The 21,923-nt window shown below is 42.4% G+C and overlaps 1 protein-coding gene across 5 annotated transcripts in view; it reads right to left on the minus strand.

Moving 5' to 3' along the window:
• The window catches only part of SLC4A7 (solute carrier family 4 member 7), a 110,903-nt gene extending 105,045 nt beyond the window's left edge, over positions 1-5,858 (minus strand). For 4 of the 5 annotated variants that reach the window (XM_040636885.1, XM_040636883.1, XM_040636881.1 and 1 more), the window contains exon 1: positions 5,533-5,858. In XM_040636885.1, coding sequence (XP_040492819.1) covers positions 5,533-5,592 — 60 coding nt within the window. In that variant the 5' untranslated portion in view covers positions 5,593-5,858. The remainder of the gene's footprint in view (positions 1-5,532) is intronic. The other variant, XM_040636882.1, reaches the window with a different exon arrangement.
• Between the last annotated feature and the right edge of the window lie 16,065 nt (positions 5,859-21,923).

Genomic DNA, 21,923 nt, shown 5'->3' on the forward strand with positions numbered 1-21,923 from the left:
CTCTGCTTACAAGGGGCATCTGTTGTAATTCAAACAGTCCAGTAATACCCTTCTTTCCTCCATTCCCTAACACTTCCCCCCAAAACCTCACCTACCTATGGCAAATATTAAAAAGTGCTACAACTGTAAAAAAGAAAAGATGTTTTTCTAGAGCATGACGACACCCCAGGGGACAAACTATAATGGAATGGAAATTCCTAATTTAAATTCTTATCAAAAATTTGTTTCTTTTGGGGCACCGGGGTGGCTCAGTCCATTAAGCGACTACCTTCGGCTCGGGACATGACCCCAGGGTTCTGGGATCAAGCCCTCAAGAGGGGCTCCCCGCTCAGCAGGGAGTCTGTTTATCCCTCTGCCCCTCCCCCTGCCCCTGCTCCATGTGCACACTCTCTCTCAAATAAATAAATAAAATCTTTTTAAAAAAATTTGCTTCCTTCTTTCTTCCTTTTTTTTTTTAAGAAAGAGAAATAATCTTAAGCAGGCTCCACACCCAGCACAGAGCCCAATGGTGGGGGCTCAATCTCACAACCCTGAGATCATGACCTGAGCCGAAATCAAGAGTCGAATGCTCATCCAATGAACCACCCAGGTACCACTCAAAAATTTGTTTCTTAAGAGAACTTTTTTTCTTAATGAAAACCTTTCCAAACACTACCATGGAACTCGATGGGAAGACAGTCTACTATATACAAATTTGCTCTATTCCTATCTTTGTTGAATACATCAATTCCTAAGGTAAGAGTCTGTGTGAGTATATTCAGTATTTTTCCAGAATAAAGAATGGTATCAGGCTGAAAACAATCTGTATATAAAAGACCATGCACCCAACATAAAAGCACCATGTGTTAATTACATGCTATGGCAAATTATGAGGAAAAGAGATTACAAGTATCATGTTTTCTTTCTCATGCTCTCCTGAGAAACCAGTCCACAGTCCATTCTATAATATAAAGTATAGGCACGCTGCACATGTGAATCCATTTTCAAAGGTATATCCGATTCCCAAGTTCCTAGTCAGGGATGACATATAACTCAACAGCTTCTCCAAGTCAGGCAATCTGACAAAAAAGCAGCAGTACAGTCCTGGACTCCAGAAAGAGGACAATGCTACACTGTCTGACATGTAAACAAAATAAAAACCAATGACACTAATCTACATATTCTCTATAAAAGAAAAAGAGTAGTTAAAATATTAAAATATCTTTTCTATTTCATTATGAAAAGGTAGATTATGCTTTACCTTTCACTTGGATATTATTCAAAAAACAACTGCTTAAGACTTATTAAAATCGCAACTATGGCTTAATAAAAATTAAAACATTTTAGGGGGCGCTTGGGTGGCACAGCGGTTAAGCGTCTGCCTTCGGCTCAGGGCATGATCCCGGCATTGTGGGATCGAGCCCCACATCAGGCTCCTCCACTATGAGCCTGCTTCTTCCTCTCCCACTCCCCCTGCTGTGTTCCCTCTCTCATGGCTGTCTCTATCCTGTCAAGTAACTAAATAAAATCTTTTAAAAAAAAATTAAAACATTTTAAAATATCCTCTTTGGAGTAAATATGAAAATCTGCTTATAACAGCCAAACTAGAACCTTTCTGCACTGGCAAATCAGCTCCAGATAAAAGTGCCTATTAATGTCATAATCACATTATCTTCCTAAACCAAGCACTGAAAAAAAGTGTTTGGCCACTCTCATCTTATAGTAGTTATTAAAAATGTCTAGCCCATGAAGTGAAGAGTCACTAATTTAGAAACCTAGCACTACTCCAGGCTGCTAAGTCCTGGGCCCTCAGGAAAACTGTCAACAGCAACACTACCAGACACTATCCTAACACCATGCCAAACACAGACCCCTTCATGTTTTATCATCATCATAAATACAAAATCCTAAAAATCTCCTCAGGCTATAAAATTCAACAAATATCACTCAACAAAATACATGAAGTAGTTTACTAAACAAAAAGAGGCAAACTTCATTGTAAGCATCCTGCTTGTACAGGAACCAAAAATTCTCTTGGTTCAAAAGTGGGCTTAAAAGCAGCTGGGTGGGTTGCTGCACTCTTACATAGAGAAACACTGATCTTTATTACTGATACATGTTTATTGCAAAATTGGAAATACTGTATCTACAAAAAGCTATAACTAGAGAAGAATCTATAGTCAACAAGAGGAAGCTATAATATAAATCAAAAGCCACACTACTCGACTATAACACTAACCCTTTGAGTCACCTGTATGCTCCTTTTATGTAAATGGCCCATTTTGTCAGCTGCAGATCCTATCCACTTCAAGATCATATTTGTGGTAAAATACAGAAAGAAAGAAGGGGAAGGAAAGAGGAAGAAAAACAACCCATTACAGGATGTTGACAAGTTTAACTACTAAGGCTTTAATACATTGGTTAGCACACCACATACCACTAAAATAAACCAGGTTCCTCTAACAACAGGTTACTCTGGCTTTCGATTTTAACCTACTCAAGTAACAGAAGACTAGTGTAACAAAACATTCTAATTTTCATACCCTAAGCTCTCTTAGAAGAAAACCTGTGTACTTCTCAGTCTCAATTATCAAAAAAAACAATTCTTCAATCCAACTCAATTGTCCTACAGTTTCATTTAGACAGATGAGATTTCCTGTCTCTCCCTTTATTACAACACCATGGACTGTGATGCAGAGAAACCAACTAAAGGCAAAAAAAGGTAACCAAGATTCTGATACTATGCCTGGGTACATATTATCTCTAGAGTTATCTATACCTAACCACAGATCCCAAAAAGTATGCTTACTTAGAGACCCAGCAAAGAACCTTCTACTTGCCAATCACCACTGAACTCATACAAGGTTGTTACTATCTTTTATTTATTGAATGACTACTTTTTTAAAAAGTATTTCTAATGGACTCAGAAAATGTTTCAACTGGCACTCACAAATGGAATTAACAGGAATGCAAATGCTATCACTGTGTTCACTACACATGCCGAAATAAACTCAGTGAGGTTAGGACTCCACCTTGTGTGCCCATATCCCCAGCGCCTGGCACCTAGGAGATAACTTAATACCTATAAAATGAATGAAACTGTAAAACAATAAAATGCATGAAACAGCCCAGAAATTTCAGTGATAACAGAACTGAGTTAATAATGTACTGCTTAGAAGAATAAACACTTGCCAAAACTTGGGAACCTTCTAAACAGTGCTGTTGTAACAGAATATTTAACCTATACCAGAAAATAAAACTGACAGTTCAAGTCAATTCTAAGGGAGGCCTGCAATAAGTTTTTGGAGCAAACAAAAGTTGCGTTTTTGGAAGATAAATGACCTTCCTCCTATCCCAAAACCATGATCAATGAAAAGAACAGAATTTTAGAAGCAGAAGAAACCTCAGAGCCTAAATTACGGAACAGATGGGCTTGTTTCAGAGCAATATAAACTGCCACCAATTTATTCAAAAATTTTGCATAATCACATACCCAAGATAGCATTTTATGAATATTAATTTTATTCTACTTTTTTGGCTATGCCAAGTAGTTGCCTGTTGAAGAAATCACTGATGAATATTATAATCTTCCATTTTTATGACTTTTCCAGGGGAAAATTGATAAGAAAAAGTAACTGTCAATGCAAACAGTTCCTCTCTTCCCAGTTAAGTTAGTGTTCTGTACTACCTACACCAACAGTTCTCCTGTTCTCCCACTCTGTTTTTAGATTGAGTGCTGTGATAGCTTATTATATTTGATTTCCATTACTGAATTGTATATGTTTACTGTAGTCAAGTCTTTATCTTCCCAAAGATTTAGGAGGTATACCCTTCCAAAATGCTCCCCTGCTATGCCATTAATAAGTGCTTGACAATTCCTTTGTCATTCATTTGAACCCTAAGTTCTATTAGAGCAGAGCTGGTTCTGTCTTGTTGGATACTACAAAATAGGTTCTAAGTGTTATTACAATGAATGAATGAATCACTGATCTGGAAGGCAATGGCATTACCATGCTTCTTTTGCTAGCTAAGTAGACAATATTTGATAAGGCATAGTTGCCATCCAGCTTTATGAAAACTAGAACGTTCTTTAACTGCTCTGAATTGAAAATTTGCAAATAATAAATTTAAGGACAACACTGTATTTGATACACATTAACAGAGAAAGTGCAAAAATAAAATAAATAAATAAAACCTCCAAAACGCAGCTTATTCAAATGTCACACAAAGAATTACTGACGATTCCTTAGAATGAGTTTCCAGTATTCCATTACCATCACTGTGACTTGATCTTCCCCAAAACCACTGCTAAATGACTTCACAGTCTGGAGACTCCGTTTTCCTCCATGTTTTGAGAATTTGTAAGTGAACATACTGAAGTAATAATGAATGACTACTCTCCAGGGCCTTACAATATTCTTTAAAAACATTGGCCGGGGGTGGGTGGGGGGAGCGGGTTAAAGAAAACTCCTGAATAAAAACACACGAAAAGCAATTTTCCTGTTAGTTGTGAAAGACTGGAAAATTTTCACTGCAACCATCACTCCTTTGCTGGTCACAGAGTAAGAATTGGAAGTCGGAAAATTTCTAACACTTCCATGCCCTTTGAGGCAGTAACTACGAAGGGAGAAGAGATACACAACTGTGGGGACACATGTATTCTACATGAAAGCAGGAAGTCAATTTCTCGAGCATGGGCCGCCGGTCCAGCATCCTAAAACGGGAACGCTGGCCTTCTAAAAGCCCACCCCCACTCTCCTCGAATCCTGAACCCAAAGCCACCGGGATACGGGATTTTGCTAGGCTGATCAAAGAAGGAGCAGCTCAGAAGGCTCAAGACACTTTCCTCTTTCTACTTGGCCTGCGGCAGGAGGATACTCCCCTGGTTCTCGCCAAAAGAGGAGGAGGCGGACCAGACAGAGTCAGCAGCGAAAATCAGCCTTGGCCGCGAAGGCAGCTCGTCCACGCGGCCAGAGAACTCACCGAACAAAGCACACCGCGCGGACCTGGTTAGGGAGACGCAAAAGAAGGGAAAAGATTCACCCCAACTCTTCACCACTGCCTGAGGCTAGAAACAGGTGGAGCCGCGCTTAGAAGGAGAAAAAAAATGGGTTTTCGAGGGGCTAATCTGAACTCCAGCGCCAAGACAACCGGAACCAAGACCCCGGCCGGGGAGCACACCCGGGAATAAGGCAGGCGAGCAGTGAGGGGAGAAAAGAAGAGGTGGTCGGGGTCAAGGGCGGACGGATGGCCCCGCGGGGGTGCCGGGGTCTCGCCGGAGCCACGCCGAGGATGCGGGTGGCGAGGATGCCCGCGGCGCGCTGCCGGCTGCCCCCACTCGGGCCTCCTGGGCGCCGCCGCCCCCTCGCACCCGCGCCCTGGGCGGCCACACAAAGGGGATGGCGAGGCGCGCCGGCTGCGGGGCGGCGGAGGGGCTCCGGGCCCGGGACGAAGTGGCTGGACCGCGAAGCCCGCCGCGCCCCCGCCTTTGTCTGCCTGGTTCCGCGCCCCCCCACTCCCGCCGAGGAGCCCCGCCGCCCGCGGCGCCCTCACCCTGCTCGTTACCCGGGTGAGTAGCGGTCTCATCTGCTCGCCGGCCCCATCCGCCTCCATGGCCCGCCGGCCAGCTCGCGGCGGCCGCTAAGGAGCTGCCCCGCGCGGTCCGCCCGCCGCCGCCGCAGCCGAGACCCGGGCACGCGAGGGGAAACGAACGTGCGTCCGGGAGCGAGGCGCGCGCGTGGAGAGAACCGTGCGCGGGAGACGCGGGGCGGCGTGTGCGCGCGGCGGCCGCTGGGTTGGCTCTCGCGGGGGAGCGAGGCCGCGGCGTGGAACGTGGAGCGAGAACTGAGCGAGCGGGAGGTCTAGGCGGGGGAGGAGGAGTAAGCCGCGTAGGGCCCGGGGGCGGGACCGCAGGCCTTGACGCGCGCGGCGCCCGGGTGCCGCCCCAACACGCCCCCTCCCCGCCTCCCTGGTCACGCCCCCTGCCAGTTTGGCACCGCCAGCCTGCTCCGCGCGCCTGCCGGCCCTGACGGGCGGCCACCCGGACACGAGGGAGGGAGGGAAGCGGGACGGGCATTTGTCCCAGCCAATCGGCGGCTCACAGATCCCCCACGCACCACCCCCGCCACCTCCTCAGGAGGCTCCGCCCTTCTTTGTAAAATCTTAACTGAAACGGAGCGTCTAACTCGTTTTTCGGGTGGGAGGTTCTCCCGAAGTTAAAGTTTCCAAGTGCGGTGGGGTTTACCACCGCCCCTACCTCCTAACCACGTTCTTTAGAGTAGCAGGAGGGTAGGAGGACGCCACCCTTATCAAGGACGCTCACGGGAACCCCAAAGGAACTAACGGGTCTTCATGACTCCTCCAAGTTTTTTTCCCCCTCTCAGATCAGTAAGTGTGAACCCCAACTCAGGGCCTCTGAAAGAGGGAGTCCTCCTGGCCAGGTATCCTCGTGTGCTTGTCCCTTTGACCCGCCACCACAGCGGCTCCCATACTCTTGAGTCCACCCTCAAATATCCACACCTGGAGGGCAGCTCTCAAATATCTACAGCTCTAACTGGGAGTGGTGATGGGATCTGCCACACACGGTCATGGAAGGGTTAAGTGACTTCCTATCCGCAAACCTGACCCATAGCATGCTTATTATGGGCATTATTGTTAGCAGGGTTATCATGCATACTTTAAAAGATAGCAAAGTTAGCTGGTGAGAGCTACATGCTTTGGAGGGAAACTTTATGTTACAGAGGGTCCGGAGCACATGTCCTATCCATCTCCAATAGGATATTCATAAAGCACTTTCTCAGAAAATTAAGGATGCTGCAAGACTCTTTCCTGGTTTGGGTCCTAGTCCCCTTTTGTTCTCAACTTCCCAGAGAGTTACTTTGAGGCTAGCACACGTTATTCACTTACTTGTATAAGAGCAGATGTGCTTTTAATAATAGCTACCATTTAAAGAGGCCTGCAATTAGAGACTGTGATGTTTTGCAAACATGCTTCATCTCTAATCTTCACAACACTACAAAATATGTTTACTATCCCCACTTTACAGGTGAGGAAGCTGAGGCTCTTAGAGATAACTGGCTTTAGGTCCTAGTTAGTATATCTGCTCTTTCTATCGCACCATTCCAATGCCCCATTAAAGATAAACAACATTTAGAAAAAGGGAAGAAAAGATGAAACAAGAATGAAAAGGAAAGAATATGGAGAAAGAGGGGAACTGGAATTTTTTTAAAAAGCACCTTGTAAAGTGGTTGAAGGCATTCATCACTTGGACCCTTACCATCACTCTCTAAGGTGAATATGATTTAGTTCTGGACTCTCTTACAATGTAGCCATATAACTGTAATTAATGCACACAGAACACCCTCTATCCCCTTTCTCTGCCTATTTTTCTGTACAGCACTTACCCTCTTATAACATTTTATATATGTTATGCTTTATTACTTTTATTGTCTCTACACATATATAGCATAGTGATGTATGCTCCATGTATGTTGCATTCAAGCAGTGATTTGGGGGGGGGGGTCTGCTTTGTTTGCTGTTAAATTCCTAGTGCACCCAGAAGAGTCCTTGGCCCTTGTAAGCTCTACTTGGGTTAATTGAATGAAGTGGGGCACAAGGGGACATCCTTTAAGACCTAAGGGTATCCTGGGTGACAGCTGAGGATGTGGCCAAAAGTAGTAACAGGAACAAAGTAGGAGCCAAGACCCCTGGAGCCAGAGTTGAAAGAGCTAAGTAGTCAACTTCAAGAAGAGCTTAAAAATATACACTCAGGAGGGGCTCCTGGATGGCTTAGTCGATGAAGCCACTGACTTTTGATTTCAATCTCAGGGTTGTGTGATCAAGCCCCACTCAGCTCTGTGCTGAGTGTGGAGTCTACTTGGGATTCTCTCTCTCTCCCTCTCCCTGTGCCCCCACCTCAATACATAAAATCTTAAAAAAATACACACACACACACACACACACACACACACACACACACACACTTAGGAGACCATGCTAGAAAAATGAGTTTCTCTTCACCCATCTTGCAAAAGAAAAAAATAAGCCCTTAGTTTATTTAATCCACAATTATTTTTTGAGTGACTTCTGTGCTGCCATGCACTTTTTCTACTCCTCACTTGATCCCAGCTACTAAAAAAAAATAATGTAGTAAAGATCTGAATTATAGAATTTATTACTCTCAATTGCCCACTTAATTCTGGCTTAGCCAGAGTTCATCCTGAGGTGATGTTGTAGTGAGTAAAGAAGATAATGTGTTATAATCACTTTCATCAAAAGTAAATGACTATGAAATGTTCCAAGGTGCTGAGAGGCAAATTATTATCTTAAGTATTTTAAATATTCATCCAAAATGTAGCACAGGGAAACAACTGCTAAACAAAGGTGAACATGAACCTAAATTCATCACTAACAATGAATTTGTAGCACCTAAAATTAATGACACTTAGCTGTAGCCCAAGACACTTCCTGGATTTCTGGAACAGTAGGTAATACTAGCAGTGACCTGGATACAACCTCTTGGCAAGATCTTCATCCTGAAGAACAAATAATCTTCACCCAACAGTTCTCTAAGAAGCAAGGGCATGTTTTGTAAAGACAAATAGCAGCTTCTTTAAAGATTTTATTTATTTGAAGAGATAGAGACAGCCAGCGAGAGAGGGAACAGAAACAGGGGGAGTGGGAGAGGAAGAAGCAGGCTCATAGCGGAGGAGCCTGATGTGGGGCTCGATCCCGCAACGCCAGGATCACGCCCTGAGCCGAAGGCAGATGCTTAACAACTGCGCCACCCAGGCGCCCCAAGACAAATAGCAGCTTCTATGTCATTCTGAAAAGCGTGGAACCAACCTTAAGCAGAAGATCATTTAACAATTATGAATCTCTTCATTGCCTCTTCTGGTCAAAGCTGAAATTTAAATGTTCCCAATCATCCAGTCCCATAAGGAAAACTAAACTCCTTGGAATAGTGTTTACAAGAGTACCAGGGCAGTCGCAATGGGAGGAAGACAAAAGGAAGATGATTGAAAAAAAAAAATGTAGCTCTTTTGATAAATTTAAAAAACAAAACAGAACAAAAAAAAACAGACCTGTTCCCTGATTTCATGGAGTTCAAGGTGGAAGACGTAGATATACAGACAAATGCCAACAATGCAATGTGTGCAGTTCTAATACAGTCATGGGAAACTCAATGGAAAAGAATGGAGTGCCGTTTGCTAGAGGAGGAAGGGAATGAGGGCTACCAGCTGTGGGAAAAGGACAAAAGTGAAGGTGTTTGGAAAAGTTACAGAGAAATACAATAGATTTAAACTGAGTTATGAATGATAATGGTATTACTTGATCAAATTGCTGGGGGAGGGGAGAAAAGAGGTAACATTACAAGCAGAGGTAACAGCAAGTAACCAAGTGCACTGGGAAATAAAAATCAGAAACAGAGTCATAAATACAAAGAACAAACTGGTAGGAGCCAGAGGGGATGGGAGAAACAGTTGAAGGGGATTAAGAGGTACAAACTTCCAGTTATAAAATAAATAAGTCATGGAGATGAAAAGTACAGCATAGGGAATATAGTCAATAAGATTATAATAATATGGTCTGTTAAAAAGACAAAATTCAACAGAGTAAATTTGAAGATTTAATTGGCCTTATTAAAGGATTCATGCATCTGGCAGCATCCCATCTAGCAAGCAGAGGGGAGGTCTGAGGAGTTGTACAAAATGGAAGGTTTTTATAGGAAGGAGGGTGGAAAGAAAGTTATAAGCAATAGAAAAGAAAGGATTGTTTTAGGCAAGATCATCTTCCCTTCCGGGGAATGGCAGAGGGTCTTATTATGAGGACTACCTCATCTTCCTGTAAGGAATGGAAGAGGGTCCATGTGACAGATTACCTCAGTAACTAACACTGCTCAGAAAATTCCTGACCGACCAGTTAAAACTACATTTCTGGGGGATATTGAAACTGCAGTTGGGGGACGCCTGGGTGGCTCAGTTGGTTAAGCATCTGCCTTCGGCTCAGGTCATGATCCCAGGGTCCTGGGATGGAGTCCCGCATGGAGCTCCTTGTTCAGTGGGAGCCTGCTTCTCCCTCTGCCTGCTGCTCCCCCTGCTTGTGCTCTCTGTCTCTCTGACAAACAAATAAATAAATCATCTGAAAGAAAAAAAAAGAAAGGGAAAGCGAGAGAGGGAGGGAGGGAGGGAGAAAGACACTGCAATTGGGTTTGGTGACTTGGCCCGGCCCAAGTGATACCATTGGGCCTGTGGTTTTCTTTTAACAGGTGACAAAAGGTAACTACACTTAATCGTAGCGAGCATTGTAATTGTCAACTCACTATGTTGTACACTTGAAACTAATGTAATATTGTATGTCAACTATACTTCCATAATAAATTTTTTTTAAAGATCAAGGTTATTGATCTGAAGAAACAAGGTAGCCCAGTGGTGTTGCATCCCTCCCCAACCAGGCAAACTCCCTGGGGCAGGTTGCCTTTGTGCTTGTTCTTATGTTTTGGGGCAAGACTTCACCTTGCCAGCCTCCTTTTTTGAAACTGTAAATTGGAGATAATCGTGGTAGTATCCTTATGGGTTTGCAATGTCAAAGATTAATTGAGAACATTTAGCACAACACCTAACGTATAAGACAATGAAAATACCATTTGATAGCATAATGATGGATACATGCCATTATACATTTGTCTAAACCCAAGGAATGTACACCACCAGGAGTAAACCCTAATGTAATCTATGGGCTTTGTGTGATTATGATGTGTCAATGTAGGTTCATCAGTTGTAACAATTGTATCACTGTGGTGGGCACTGTTGATAATAGGGAGGCTGTGCTGGTGTGGGGGCAGGGGATACGGGGAAAATCTCTGTACCTTCCCCTCAATTTTGCTCTGAACCTAAAACTGCTCTAAAAAAAAATAGTCTTTAAAAAAAAAAAAAAGCCTAAAGAACAAAGCTTAAGTTAGTGCCACAGGAAACAAATAAAAGCATTTTAATCTGCTTTCACTAATAAAAATAGTGGGTAAAGTATATGTTTAGGTATGTTCACTGATTTATTTTTGGTAGGAAAAACTGGCAAAAATATGTCAATAAGGGGGATTGGTTAAATATATTTGGTACTCCAAATGATGAAATACAATTTAGCACAAAAGAACGAGTTACATAAGTGTGCCAATAAAAGGATTTCAAGATAAATTCTTAATATCAAGTTACAAAAACCAAAAAGTGAAGTGAGTAAGCAGGTATACTATGATGCTTTTTGTAAGACAAAAACCCCAATTATATAGTTATATCAATATCTATATCTATTTCCTTCTGGAAACACATACAAAATTATTTGTCTATTTCTGAATTAAGCACATATGCCGAAGGAACTACAATTATTGTACAAAAAAAATTGTACAAACAAAATTATTGTACAATTGTACAAAGACGGTAAGCACTATCATGATCAAATAGTACAATATTTGTACTACAAACAAAAAACAAAAATTTTGTTTGTACAATTGTACAAAGACTGTAAGCACTATCATGATCAAATAACACAGCAAGTTAGGAAGGGCCCTGGAACTGAATTCTAGACCGACTAACGCTCAGCTCATTGTTTCTTTAACAATGCTGATTTTTTCCAAGTCAGTTCAAAGTCATTGGTCACCATCTAGTTTGCTCAGGCATTAGGTGAAATACTGTAATCTACCATTGAGTAACAGATGGCAAGTGAGTACAGAAGAGTGTACACAGTGTACATGGGCACTTTGAGATGTGCCAGCAAACTTCTTTTAAAGATTGTTACACACTTTGATTTAGGCAGTGTTCTTTAAAAGTCAGAGTCCATTTTGGTAACACCTAGGTACACCTGGGTGTGGCTTATGTTCTGGTTGCTTTCCAAGGACCGTTCCTCTTTGGACTTGGGCTAGGAAAGCATTGAATGATCCTTGCTCATTTTTCTTTTCTTCTCAGCACCACTCTTTAGATATAGTTAAATTTCAGTAAACACATACCCCTCTTATGAAAATGATCCCATCAAGCAGGTGAGACCACAATGAATTTTGGAAAAGAACTCATCTGAACCAAAGGGGAAATCTAAAATCCCAAGGTCCCATCTTGAGAAACAAAGGTTTAAAAGACTTTTAGGAAGGCAGAGATGGAATCAAATTTCTTAAAAGGTTACCATGCATTAGTGGGTTTGGGGTTTGTTTGGTTTTTTTTAAAGATTTTATTTTTAGGGACGCCTGGGTGGCTCAGTTGGTTAAGTGTCTGCCTTCAGCTCAGGTTATGATCCCAGGGTCCTGGGAACCATTCCCCCATCAGGCTCCTTGCTCATATGGGAGCCTGCTTCTCCCTCTGCCTGCCGCTCCCCCTGCTTGTGCTCACTTTCTGTCTCTCTTTAAAATCTAAAAAAAAAAAAAAAAAAATAGGGGCGCCTGGTGGCACAGCGGTTAAACGTCTGCCTTTGGCTCAGGGCGTGATCCCAGCGTTCTGGGATCGAGCCCCACATCAGGCTCCTCCTCTATGAGCCTGCTTCTTCCTCTCCCACTCCCCCTGCTTGTGTTCCCTCTCTCGCTGGCTGTCTCTATCTCTGTCAAATAAATAAATAAAATCTTTAAAAAATAATAATAATAATAATAAACAAAGACTTTATTTTTAAGTAATTTCTACACTCAGTGTGGGGCTCAAACCTACAACCCCGAGATCAAGAGTTGCACGCTCCACTGACTGAGCCACCAGGCACTCCATAACATGCACTAATGTTAAAATAAGCACTTGAGTTGCTTTAGATCATCTTGAAATATTCATAATCACCCTATTTTATGATAATCTAAGACTGACAGGAAAAAAAGAGACTTAAGTTCTGCATGACACCGCACATGTCACTTAATGCCTCTGGACTTCCGCTTCCTGATCTGTAAAATGGGGATAGCTGAGGCCACAATCCTTTATCCTCAGTTGCAAACTCCATAAATCTCTGAAAAACTAAAAGATTTTCATAACTCATTTGACTGCAAAATGGACATGAAGCTGTTTATAGTCTTTCTCTCCTTAACATGAATATCCATTTGCCTCATTACCCAAATAATGTGTCTGATAACAGAATGATGCCCCAGACCCTATTTAAGGGTGCTTCACAATTGCATACACAATTGGCATTATGTCATTTGTCTAAATTCTGAAAAATTCTGAATTCTAAAATATCTAGCCCAAGGTTTTCCAATAAAGGACTGCACACCTATAATACTTGTTCCGTTTATTTAAAGGTGTGGCAAAGGCCAAATAAGTCAATAGATAATAAAATACTTGACAGAGCGAGTGCTGTATCCATTTTAACTATAGGGAGCCCTGGTGATCCTACTTTCTATGACGTCTTCAGTACAGATGATCTCTCCTACCTGAGAAGCAGCTTTGAGCTTCTGCCTGTCTTACAGCTTCTCCTGTTCCACAGTCCTGCAGTCCCTCTCCTTAAAGATCTCTCTTAAAAACAGCTCTCTATGATTAGGGGTTCGTTTCCCACCCAGGACCTGTCTGGATAGCTCTTGTAGTTCTGTAGCTTTGCTTTGTGACCCTTGGGCTGCTAATGAACTGCCAATAGAGAGTGGAGAGAAATCAGATCAAGTGGAAATTTAAGCCCTTGGGTTGCTTCTGAATGCTCTCTAGACCTCCTGGGGACTTCTGTGATCTTTACTGCTTGAAGCCAGAAGCCAGTATATGGTAACTTGTGCCTGTATGTGAAAGAGTACACCTACTTCTCTCTCTCTCTCTCTCTCTCTCTCTCTCTCTCACACACACACACACACACACACACACACTCATGCGTTCACAACATAAGCCCTAATCTTACAAATTATGGTCCTAGTCAAATAAATTATGGTTCCTTTCTTACACAAACTGATTCGTTTGGTGGAAATAGCCAGTTCATCACATGTCACTGGGCACAAGAACCCACAGGACAACCCCACTTAAATAAATATAATTGTGTCCTTGTAACCTGGGGTCATTGAGGACTGAGAAGTGGTAAGCTTTCCTTTTACTTGTTTTTCATAGCTGTGGTCCATTGAGACATTAGACACAGTTGAAAGCTGAGAACGGGGAGGGAAAGATGAAAAAGATATTTTACAAAGTATGAAGCTGCAAGCACCAGCATTTTACCTTTTCCTAAAGACAGTTACCCAGAAAAAGCACCAAGAATTTGGAAATGTTTCCACTGAAGGACTGAGAATATATCCCCTGCAAATGAGAATACTAGCATTATCATTTACCAGTGACTTCCTAGCTGTATCTCCTCTTTAAATGACAATTTACAGTACTGTTTATAATATGAATAGAGATCCAGGCCATAGTTCCATTCATAGGCTGCCCTTTGTATATGAAGATGGCATGACTTCTCATCAGTAACATATGTTCTCTAAGACTTTGGTACAATAGCTGATGTAGGTTGATATGGCTCTTTCCACACCCTACCTATGATGTTCATTTGTGAAACTAGGTGGTCAGAGTTAGGAATACAAGTCCGGGGGGTGCCTGGGTGGCTCAGTTGTTAAGCGTCTGCCTTCGGCTCAGGGCGTGATCCCGGCGTTCTGGGATCGAGCCCCACATCAGGCTCCTCTGCTATGAGCCTGCTTCTTCCTCTCCCACTCCCCCTGCTTATGTTCCCTCTCTCGCTGGCTGTCTCTCTCTCTGTCAAATAAATAAATAAAATCTTAAAAAAAAAAAAAAAGGAGTACAAGTCTGGGATCACAGCACACAGGGAGGCTAATTGGTGTATCCATAAATCACATCCATTTCCTGGTGCTTATTGGTCCCAATGGATCCATCTAGTCAAGCGTAATTTCTAGCGTCTCCCTCTAAAGACACCCTCTGGGCCTAAATTGGTACAATCTTCCTGAAAAGCAATTTGGCAACAATCTCAAAAAATGGCATGTCCTTCAACCCAGTAATATCATAACGAGGAATGTCTTAAAAGATGAGTTATAGATACAGATATATATTTATGTATATACAATGGGGTTTATGCCAATGTTATGTTATGAAATGTATGTATGAAAGTGAAAAATTAAAAAACACCTAAAATTGAAGGAATGAGAAAGCATTAAATAAATAAATGTTTGCATATCTTCATGATGGAATATAATGTACTCATCAAGACATTCTAAATTTTAAGGGAAAGACGCTCACTGTATCTAGTTTTGTTAAAAGATCTATATACAGAGTTGACATGAAGTATAATCCTAATTATAATTACCAATCAATGAACGATCAATTGAAAGTAATATATTAAAAATTAACAATAAAATGATTAAAAGGAAATAGACGAAAATGCTGACAGCGGATAGGAATACAGGTGATTTTTATTTATTTATTTATTTTAAAGATTTATTTATTTATTTGAGAGAGAGCATGTGTCCACGTACGCGCACATGGTGGGGGGCTGGGAAGAACAGAGGGAGAGGGAAAGAATCTCAAGCAGACTCCCCACAGAACGGGGAGCCCCATGCAGGGCTCCAGCTCATGACCCTGAGGCCACTACCTGAGCTGAAATCAAGAGTGGGATGCTCAAAGAACTGAGCCACGCAGGTGCCCCAGGAATACAGGTGATTTTTAAATTTTATTTTTTTTAGGTTTCTACAAATTTCTACAATGAATAAATTACTTTTAAACTAAGAAAAGAAAGCTGTAAACATTATTTTTAAGACAAAATAGTCTATAGTACTCATGGGAAATTTTACAATGGTTTGTAATAAGAATATCTGAAAGTTAAATGCCACTTTAAACAAGCCAAGCACAGTAGTAATAACTAAAACTAAATAGTGTGATTACAGTATAAGAATATTCATAACTTGTTATGAGGGATCACTTCTCTCATTGAGGCCAAGTCAAAAGCTCAATGGGTTAGGGGCACCTGGGGGGCTCAGTTGGTGAAGCATCTGCCTTCGGCTCAGGTCATGATCCCATGGTCCTGGGATGGAGCCCCATGTCGGGCTCCCTGCTCAGCAGGGAGTCTGCTTCTCCCTCTCCCTTTGACGCTCCCCCTGCTCATGCTCTCTCTCTCTCTCTCTCAAATAAATAAAATCTTAAAAGGAAAAAAACTCAATGCATTAAAGTAAAGCCTTCCATGAAGTCTGTAGAGTACACTGTGGGGGTCCAAAAAGAGAAGAATGTTGGGGCACCTGGGTGGCTAGTTGTTAAGCGTCTCCCGTCAGCTCAGGGCGTGATCCTGGCATTCTGGTATCAAGCCCCGCATCAGGCTCCTCTGCTGGGAACCTTCTTCTTCCTTTCCCACTCCCCCTGCTTATGTTCCCTCTCTCGCTGGCTGTCTCTCTCTTTGTCAAATAAATAAATAAAATCTTTAAAAAACAAAACAAAACAAAAAGAGAAGAATGTTAAGTTTTTAGAGTAAATATTCTCAATGGTATCTTTTCTGATTAAGAAAAAATATATATTTTTACAAAGAGATAGAAAACAAAGGAGTTTCAGAAAGTCTCACATCCAGGAAACTAAACCCGAGTCAGTAAAGCACCCATTGCCTAGCAACCTAATGAGGGTTTTTCATAAAGGTGGCATTTAAGTCCATAGGTCATCAGCATCAGCAAACACAAATTTGAAATGGAAGCTTTCTGCCAATTATTACAACAAATCTTCGAAGACCTGTCAAATAATCCTTCTTTAGAAGGAAAGCTTCTAAGATTACTGCCTGGTTGGAAACTAGGGTTTCTGTCATTTTTTTAAATTCTCTTAGACCAGGGTTTCCCAAATTTGCTTGTTTCTAAGTATCACCTGGGGTACTTGTGTAATATGTGGATTTCCCTAGAGATTCAGCCGGTCCAGAATGGGCCAAGTACTCCCTAACTTTACCATGGGCCCTAGATGATTCTTCTGGGCAGCAAATTTGAGAAATATTACTATAAACTTTCATTCCCCTCCTAGCATTTCTTGCTTGTTCTAATAACATGCCGTCCTTACCTGTAAGCTGACTTGTTTAATGTCTGCATCCATCACCAAACAGTAAATTCCATGAGAGCATAGATGATGTGCATTCATCCCTGTACCTCCAAGGTTGGTATCTGGCACACATCATTAGGAGCTGAGTAGATATTTCTTGAATCAATCAATCAATCAATCAATGAATCAGAATTTCTTTCATTGTAGCAAATAAGAGCCCAATTTAAGTCTGGACAGTCCTCAGGATTGTAGGAAAAGCCCTGTCCCTGGAAAGCACAAGGTAAGTCTAGAATGTATGATACTCTGGCAGGGGCCTTTTGTTACCTTAAGGAGTGTCCACGCAAAACTGGAAGAATATTGTGCAACAGGATATGCTGACTGTCAGGCACATTAAGATACCAAATTCATAAAGAAAACAAATATCCTCTCCACATCTCCCTATCTATCCAGATAATATCTCTTACTTAGGCAAGGATATTGCATGCTGATCTGATACAGAAAAAAAAAAAACAATAACGACAACAACACAAGACTTAACTCCCTGGGTCCTTTGAGGTCACTCCAGGGAGAGGTGATTGCCAAGCAGGTCAGGGGTCCCACTTTCTCCTAATATTCAGGTTGCCAATTACTATAAGGGTAAAGAATGTTATAGAAATCTGGGGTCTGCAAACTCTCCCCTCAAAAAAACTTTCTCTAGTTTTTAAAAGATGAAATTCCAGATGGCTCCTGAATATTAACTGGATGAAATATGGCACCTGGGTAGATACAGAGAGGATACAATAGGCCTACTGTGGCAGCACAGTAAACCTTTGCATACCCAGGCATTGAACAAGGGTTTCTAAAATGCTCACTGAATCAATCTGTCAGGACAAAACTAATTCTGGTGAGTGAAATAAGTTTTCTAGTTGTAGTCTATCTTCTCCACAACCTCCACCAGCCCCAGCTACCCTTCATGGAGATGCCCCCCCACCTGCCCTCACTTTGGGCCATCCTATCTATAGAAGCCTATTATCCACTGTGACCTGGGATTTAGATGTCTGAGGTCACTGGGGCTCCATTCTTGACTCTTGGCTAAGCCTTCACCAGCCATTCACACTCAAACCCACCCAAAAGGCCCCAATGAGGGATGGCAAATTAATTGCCCATGGGCCAGATCTAACCAGCCACCTGTTTTTGTAATTAAAGTTTTATTGGAAGACAGTCAAGCCCATTCATTTATGCATGGTCTAAGGCTGAGTTTGGCATCACAACAGACTGGAGCAGTTATGATGGAGATCATCTGACCCACAAAGCCTTAAATATCTACTGTCTGGCCCATTAGAGGAAAAGTTTGCCTATTCCTGGCCTACATGCATGGGGCCAGATAATAATTATTGTAATAAAAATCTTAACGTGGCGTTTACCATACGCAAGTAGTATTCTAAGTTCTTTGCGTGTATTAATTTATTTAGACCTCATTACAAAGAGCACAAAGAGGTTAAGATAACACAGCTAATAAGGGCCAGCTTACATCAGAGAGGTATTCTAAAATAAATAGGTTATCACTGGGTTCTAAAACTGATGAACAAAATCATAATTTGGAGGCTCGAATAGAACAGTAAACAATTCATGGTAAAGGTTACAAAAACAATGTGATCATAGAAGCAGGTTATTACTAATACCCACATTCAGATCACTTGCAAATCCCTTTTGCATATGAAATTAGATGAAAAAGTATGTTTAAGAAAATCAGAAAAACAGAAGTTACCAAAACAACACTTTCTTTTTTAAAAAAGTATTTCTTCCAGAGCTCTACATTTTTCCCCCAGAACTTCTACATTTAAATCGTAATTTCTGCTTCAAGATAGTCACCCTGGAATACTCTTCATTTATCAAAAGTAATTCAAAATAGTCTTGAAATTTATATTTGGAAATTATCTTCAGAATTAGTTTACTCACGTAAGAAACCCAATGTTTTTCATTTATGGTTCCATAGTTATAAATTTTAGTCCCAAGTGATCTTATGGTTACTATTTAGTTTTATGGTCCACTTTATTCACCAGATGTGGCCCCTAGTGACTCTTGCCTTCTTTAGAAAAGTAAATTCACTGCAAAGCAATTCTAAGGATAAAGATTTTCCACAACCTTATCTAAACAGTTCACAGCTATATACCAGACCTGGCACATAGTAACTGTTCAAAAAATCATTGTTGAACAAATGAATGACTTTCTCAAAGAGAAGTTCCAAAAATGTTTTAGGAAATGACAACCCTATTGGAAAATCTCTCTGGGTAATTGCTTGGAAAACAAAACAAAACATGCATTTGGTTCGTCAAATTTCTTTGATTCAGTTATTCAACAAATATTCACTGAGAGCCAGGAGTGGCTATATAATCATCTGTGGGACCCAGTGCAAAATGAAATGCGAAATCCCTTGTTCAAAGAGCAGGAAACAAAAGTGCTTTCCTTTTCTCTGTGGCCTCCTTCTCAACCTGTCATTGTGTTTTTTATTTGCTACTCAGTGTTGTGTTCCTTTGGACGAGTGGGGACTCACGGAGAGAGTGCCGAGCCTCACAGGCAGTACGACGTGCTTGACTCCACATGTGGGCACAAGAATCTAACCAATCCCTCCTGGTTCCTGCACCAAAGCAGGTGTGGTGGAGGGGAATGGGAAAGGAAGGGCAGCGATGGTCACTGGGTGGAGTAGGGAGCATCCCAGAAAGGTGGGACCAGGGTTCCAAGCCCCTGGTGTATGCTCCATTGTTCCACTGGACTTCACTTAACAAAACGTAAGTCCAAAGACAAATGATTAAAAAGTTCAAGGAACGCCTGGCTGACTCGCTCAGTGGAGCGTGGGACTCTTGATCTACGGGTTATGGATTTGAGCCCCACCTTGGGTGTAGAGATTTCCTAAAAATAAAATCTTCAGGGATGCCTGGGTGGCTCCGTAGGTTAAGTGTTTGATTCTTGATTTCGGCTCTGGTCGTGATGTCACGGTTGTGAGATTGAGCCCCTCTCCACCACCCATGGGCTCCGAGCTGGGTGTGGAACCTACTTAAGATTCTCTCTCCCTCTCCCTTTGCCCCTCTCTCCCTCAAGCGCCTGCCCACGGGTGAGCGCTCTTTCTCTAAAATAAAACAAAATAAAATAAAATCTTAGAAAAAAGAGTTCAAGACAGCAACTGACAAGTATTAAAACCGAAACTCCTTCCCAAGTGCTCATGAAGCTGGCCCTATTAAGAACCCACTGTGTGCTGGGCAGTGAATGCGTGGCATGAACAAGACAAAGACTGCCTGTCCCGTGGACCTTTCTGCCTAACAGAACAGACAAGGAAAGCGGAAATTACCGTGCAGCGTCTAAGAGCATCGACGTGAGTCCTGGTAGCTTCAGGGACTGCCAAGTGAGACCTAACATATAGGAAGAATGAAACCAGGGGTGGAACGCAGACAGAGGAAATAGCACTTGAAGAACTAGGGCTGGGGAGCATGAACCAGGTATTCCAGAACCTAAGGAGGTTGGCTAGAGTGGGAACACAGGATTCAGGCTGGGGAGTGGGGGCTTTCTGAGAACAATGGGGAGCCATTCCGGAGGATTAAGACAGAGAGGGACTTGATCAGAGATGTGTTATGTGAAGTCCCTCAAGTTGCAATGGAAGAAGAAACCGACCACGGGGAAAGAAGAGAAATGCCAAAGGGCAGGAAGTTTGCTAGGGAGAGCAGTCAGGCAGGGACGAAGCAGAAGAAGCAGAGGGCAGTTTGGAAATACACGGGAGGCACTAGCTATCCACAGGGGCTCACACTGGGATGAGAAAGACCTAGAATACAAAGACTGACGCGTACAGAACTCACTTCCATATCCATCTGGCAGCTGGGGACCAAAGGTATCGAACAGAGCAGCAGGCTGAGCCTGCCTTGAGTGTGCCTCTCTGGGAGGCCTAGACCGGATCAGCAGCAGGCTGTCACCACTCAGTGTTCTAGAACTGTGACACAGCACTGAGGCCCGACCCTTGTTCTGGAGCCGAAGGTTAGCATTCACTCCACACCCTTCGTTACAAAAGAACCTACTCTGCAAAGCAAATATAGTAACCCTGAGAAAATGTTATCTGAGCAATCCCATGAAGGGGCCAGAGGTAAAATATAAAGACAGATGTTTCAGCTTCTTAAAAAAGCACGGGGTATGTGCCTATGCTTAAGCCTTTGGCCTGTGCGCACCGAATAGCATCATGGGCTGACAAATGTTGGGAAGATGGTATCGTACAACTTTTTGAGTACATGAAGTGTCTACCATATTTTTGGAGTCTCCAGCTTGTCCATCGGGTGCAATATAAGTGATTGATAGCTTCAAAGGTCATTTCGCAACCACCGAGCTGATTTGCTGAGCACTTTGGCCAGGGCTGTAGGAGTACAAGAGACGGTCAGAGGAGCTGGCTGGACACAGCTCTTAAGATCTCCTTCCTGACTTTGAGAAGGTTATCATTTGAGTTGGAAAAGCCCTAAGAAACCATTGAGGGTAGAATTTTACCAACTGCTGAATAATATAGTATGAAATGGAAGAGGTCTAAGATTTAATGAGAGAAGGGCTATTAGCAACATTAATTTCTCATCAGACCACTGTTTTGTGTTGGGTTCTAATTAATTGCTTCCATGCCTTCCTCCTCTGTTGAATACCAGTAAGTTCCACAAGGCCTACTCATTCTCGCCTCCCTCTCAGCATTCTGTACATTATACATAAACTACATAAAGATTTGTTAAATGGCTGAATTACGTGACATCTTCCTCTTTGGCAATGTGATCCTAGCTGATTTTTTTTACAGATCCAATGGGGGGGGGGGGCTCTTAGTTAAAACGTGAGAGGATGCTCAGGGTCAGCATGTTTCTTGTTCTGGTCTTTATTGTGTGTACTGGGAGCCACAGAACAGCTCTTCAGCTCCCTGTGGGAGGAACAAGTAAAGCTGTCCCTGATCACACCACAGTAATCTGAGTCAAGGATATGAAACGAGCCCTTCAGGAAGTGAGCCGATTAAATGTTATTTCCTCA

Source organism: Ursus maritimus, unplaced genomic scaffold, assembly GCF_017311325.1.
Source record: "Ursus maritimus isolate PB19 unplaced genomic scaffold, ASM1731132v1 scaffold_20, whole genome shotgun sequence".
Taxonomy (NCBI): Eukaryota; Metazoa; Chordata; class Mammalia; order Carnivora; family Ursidae; genus Ursus; species Ursus maritimus.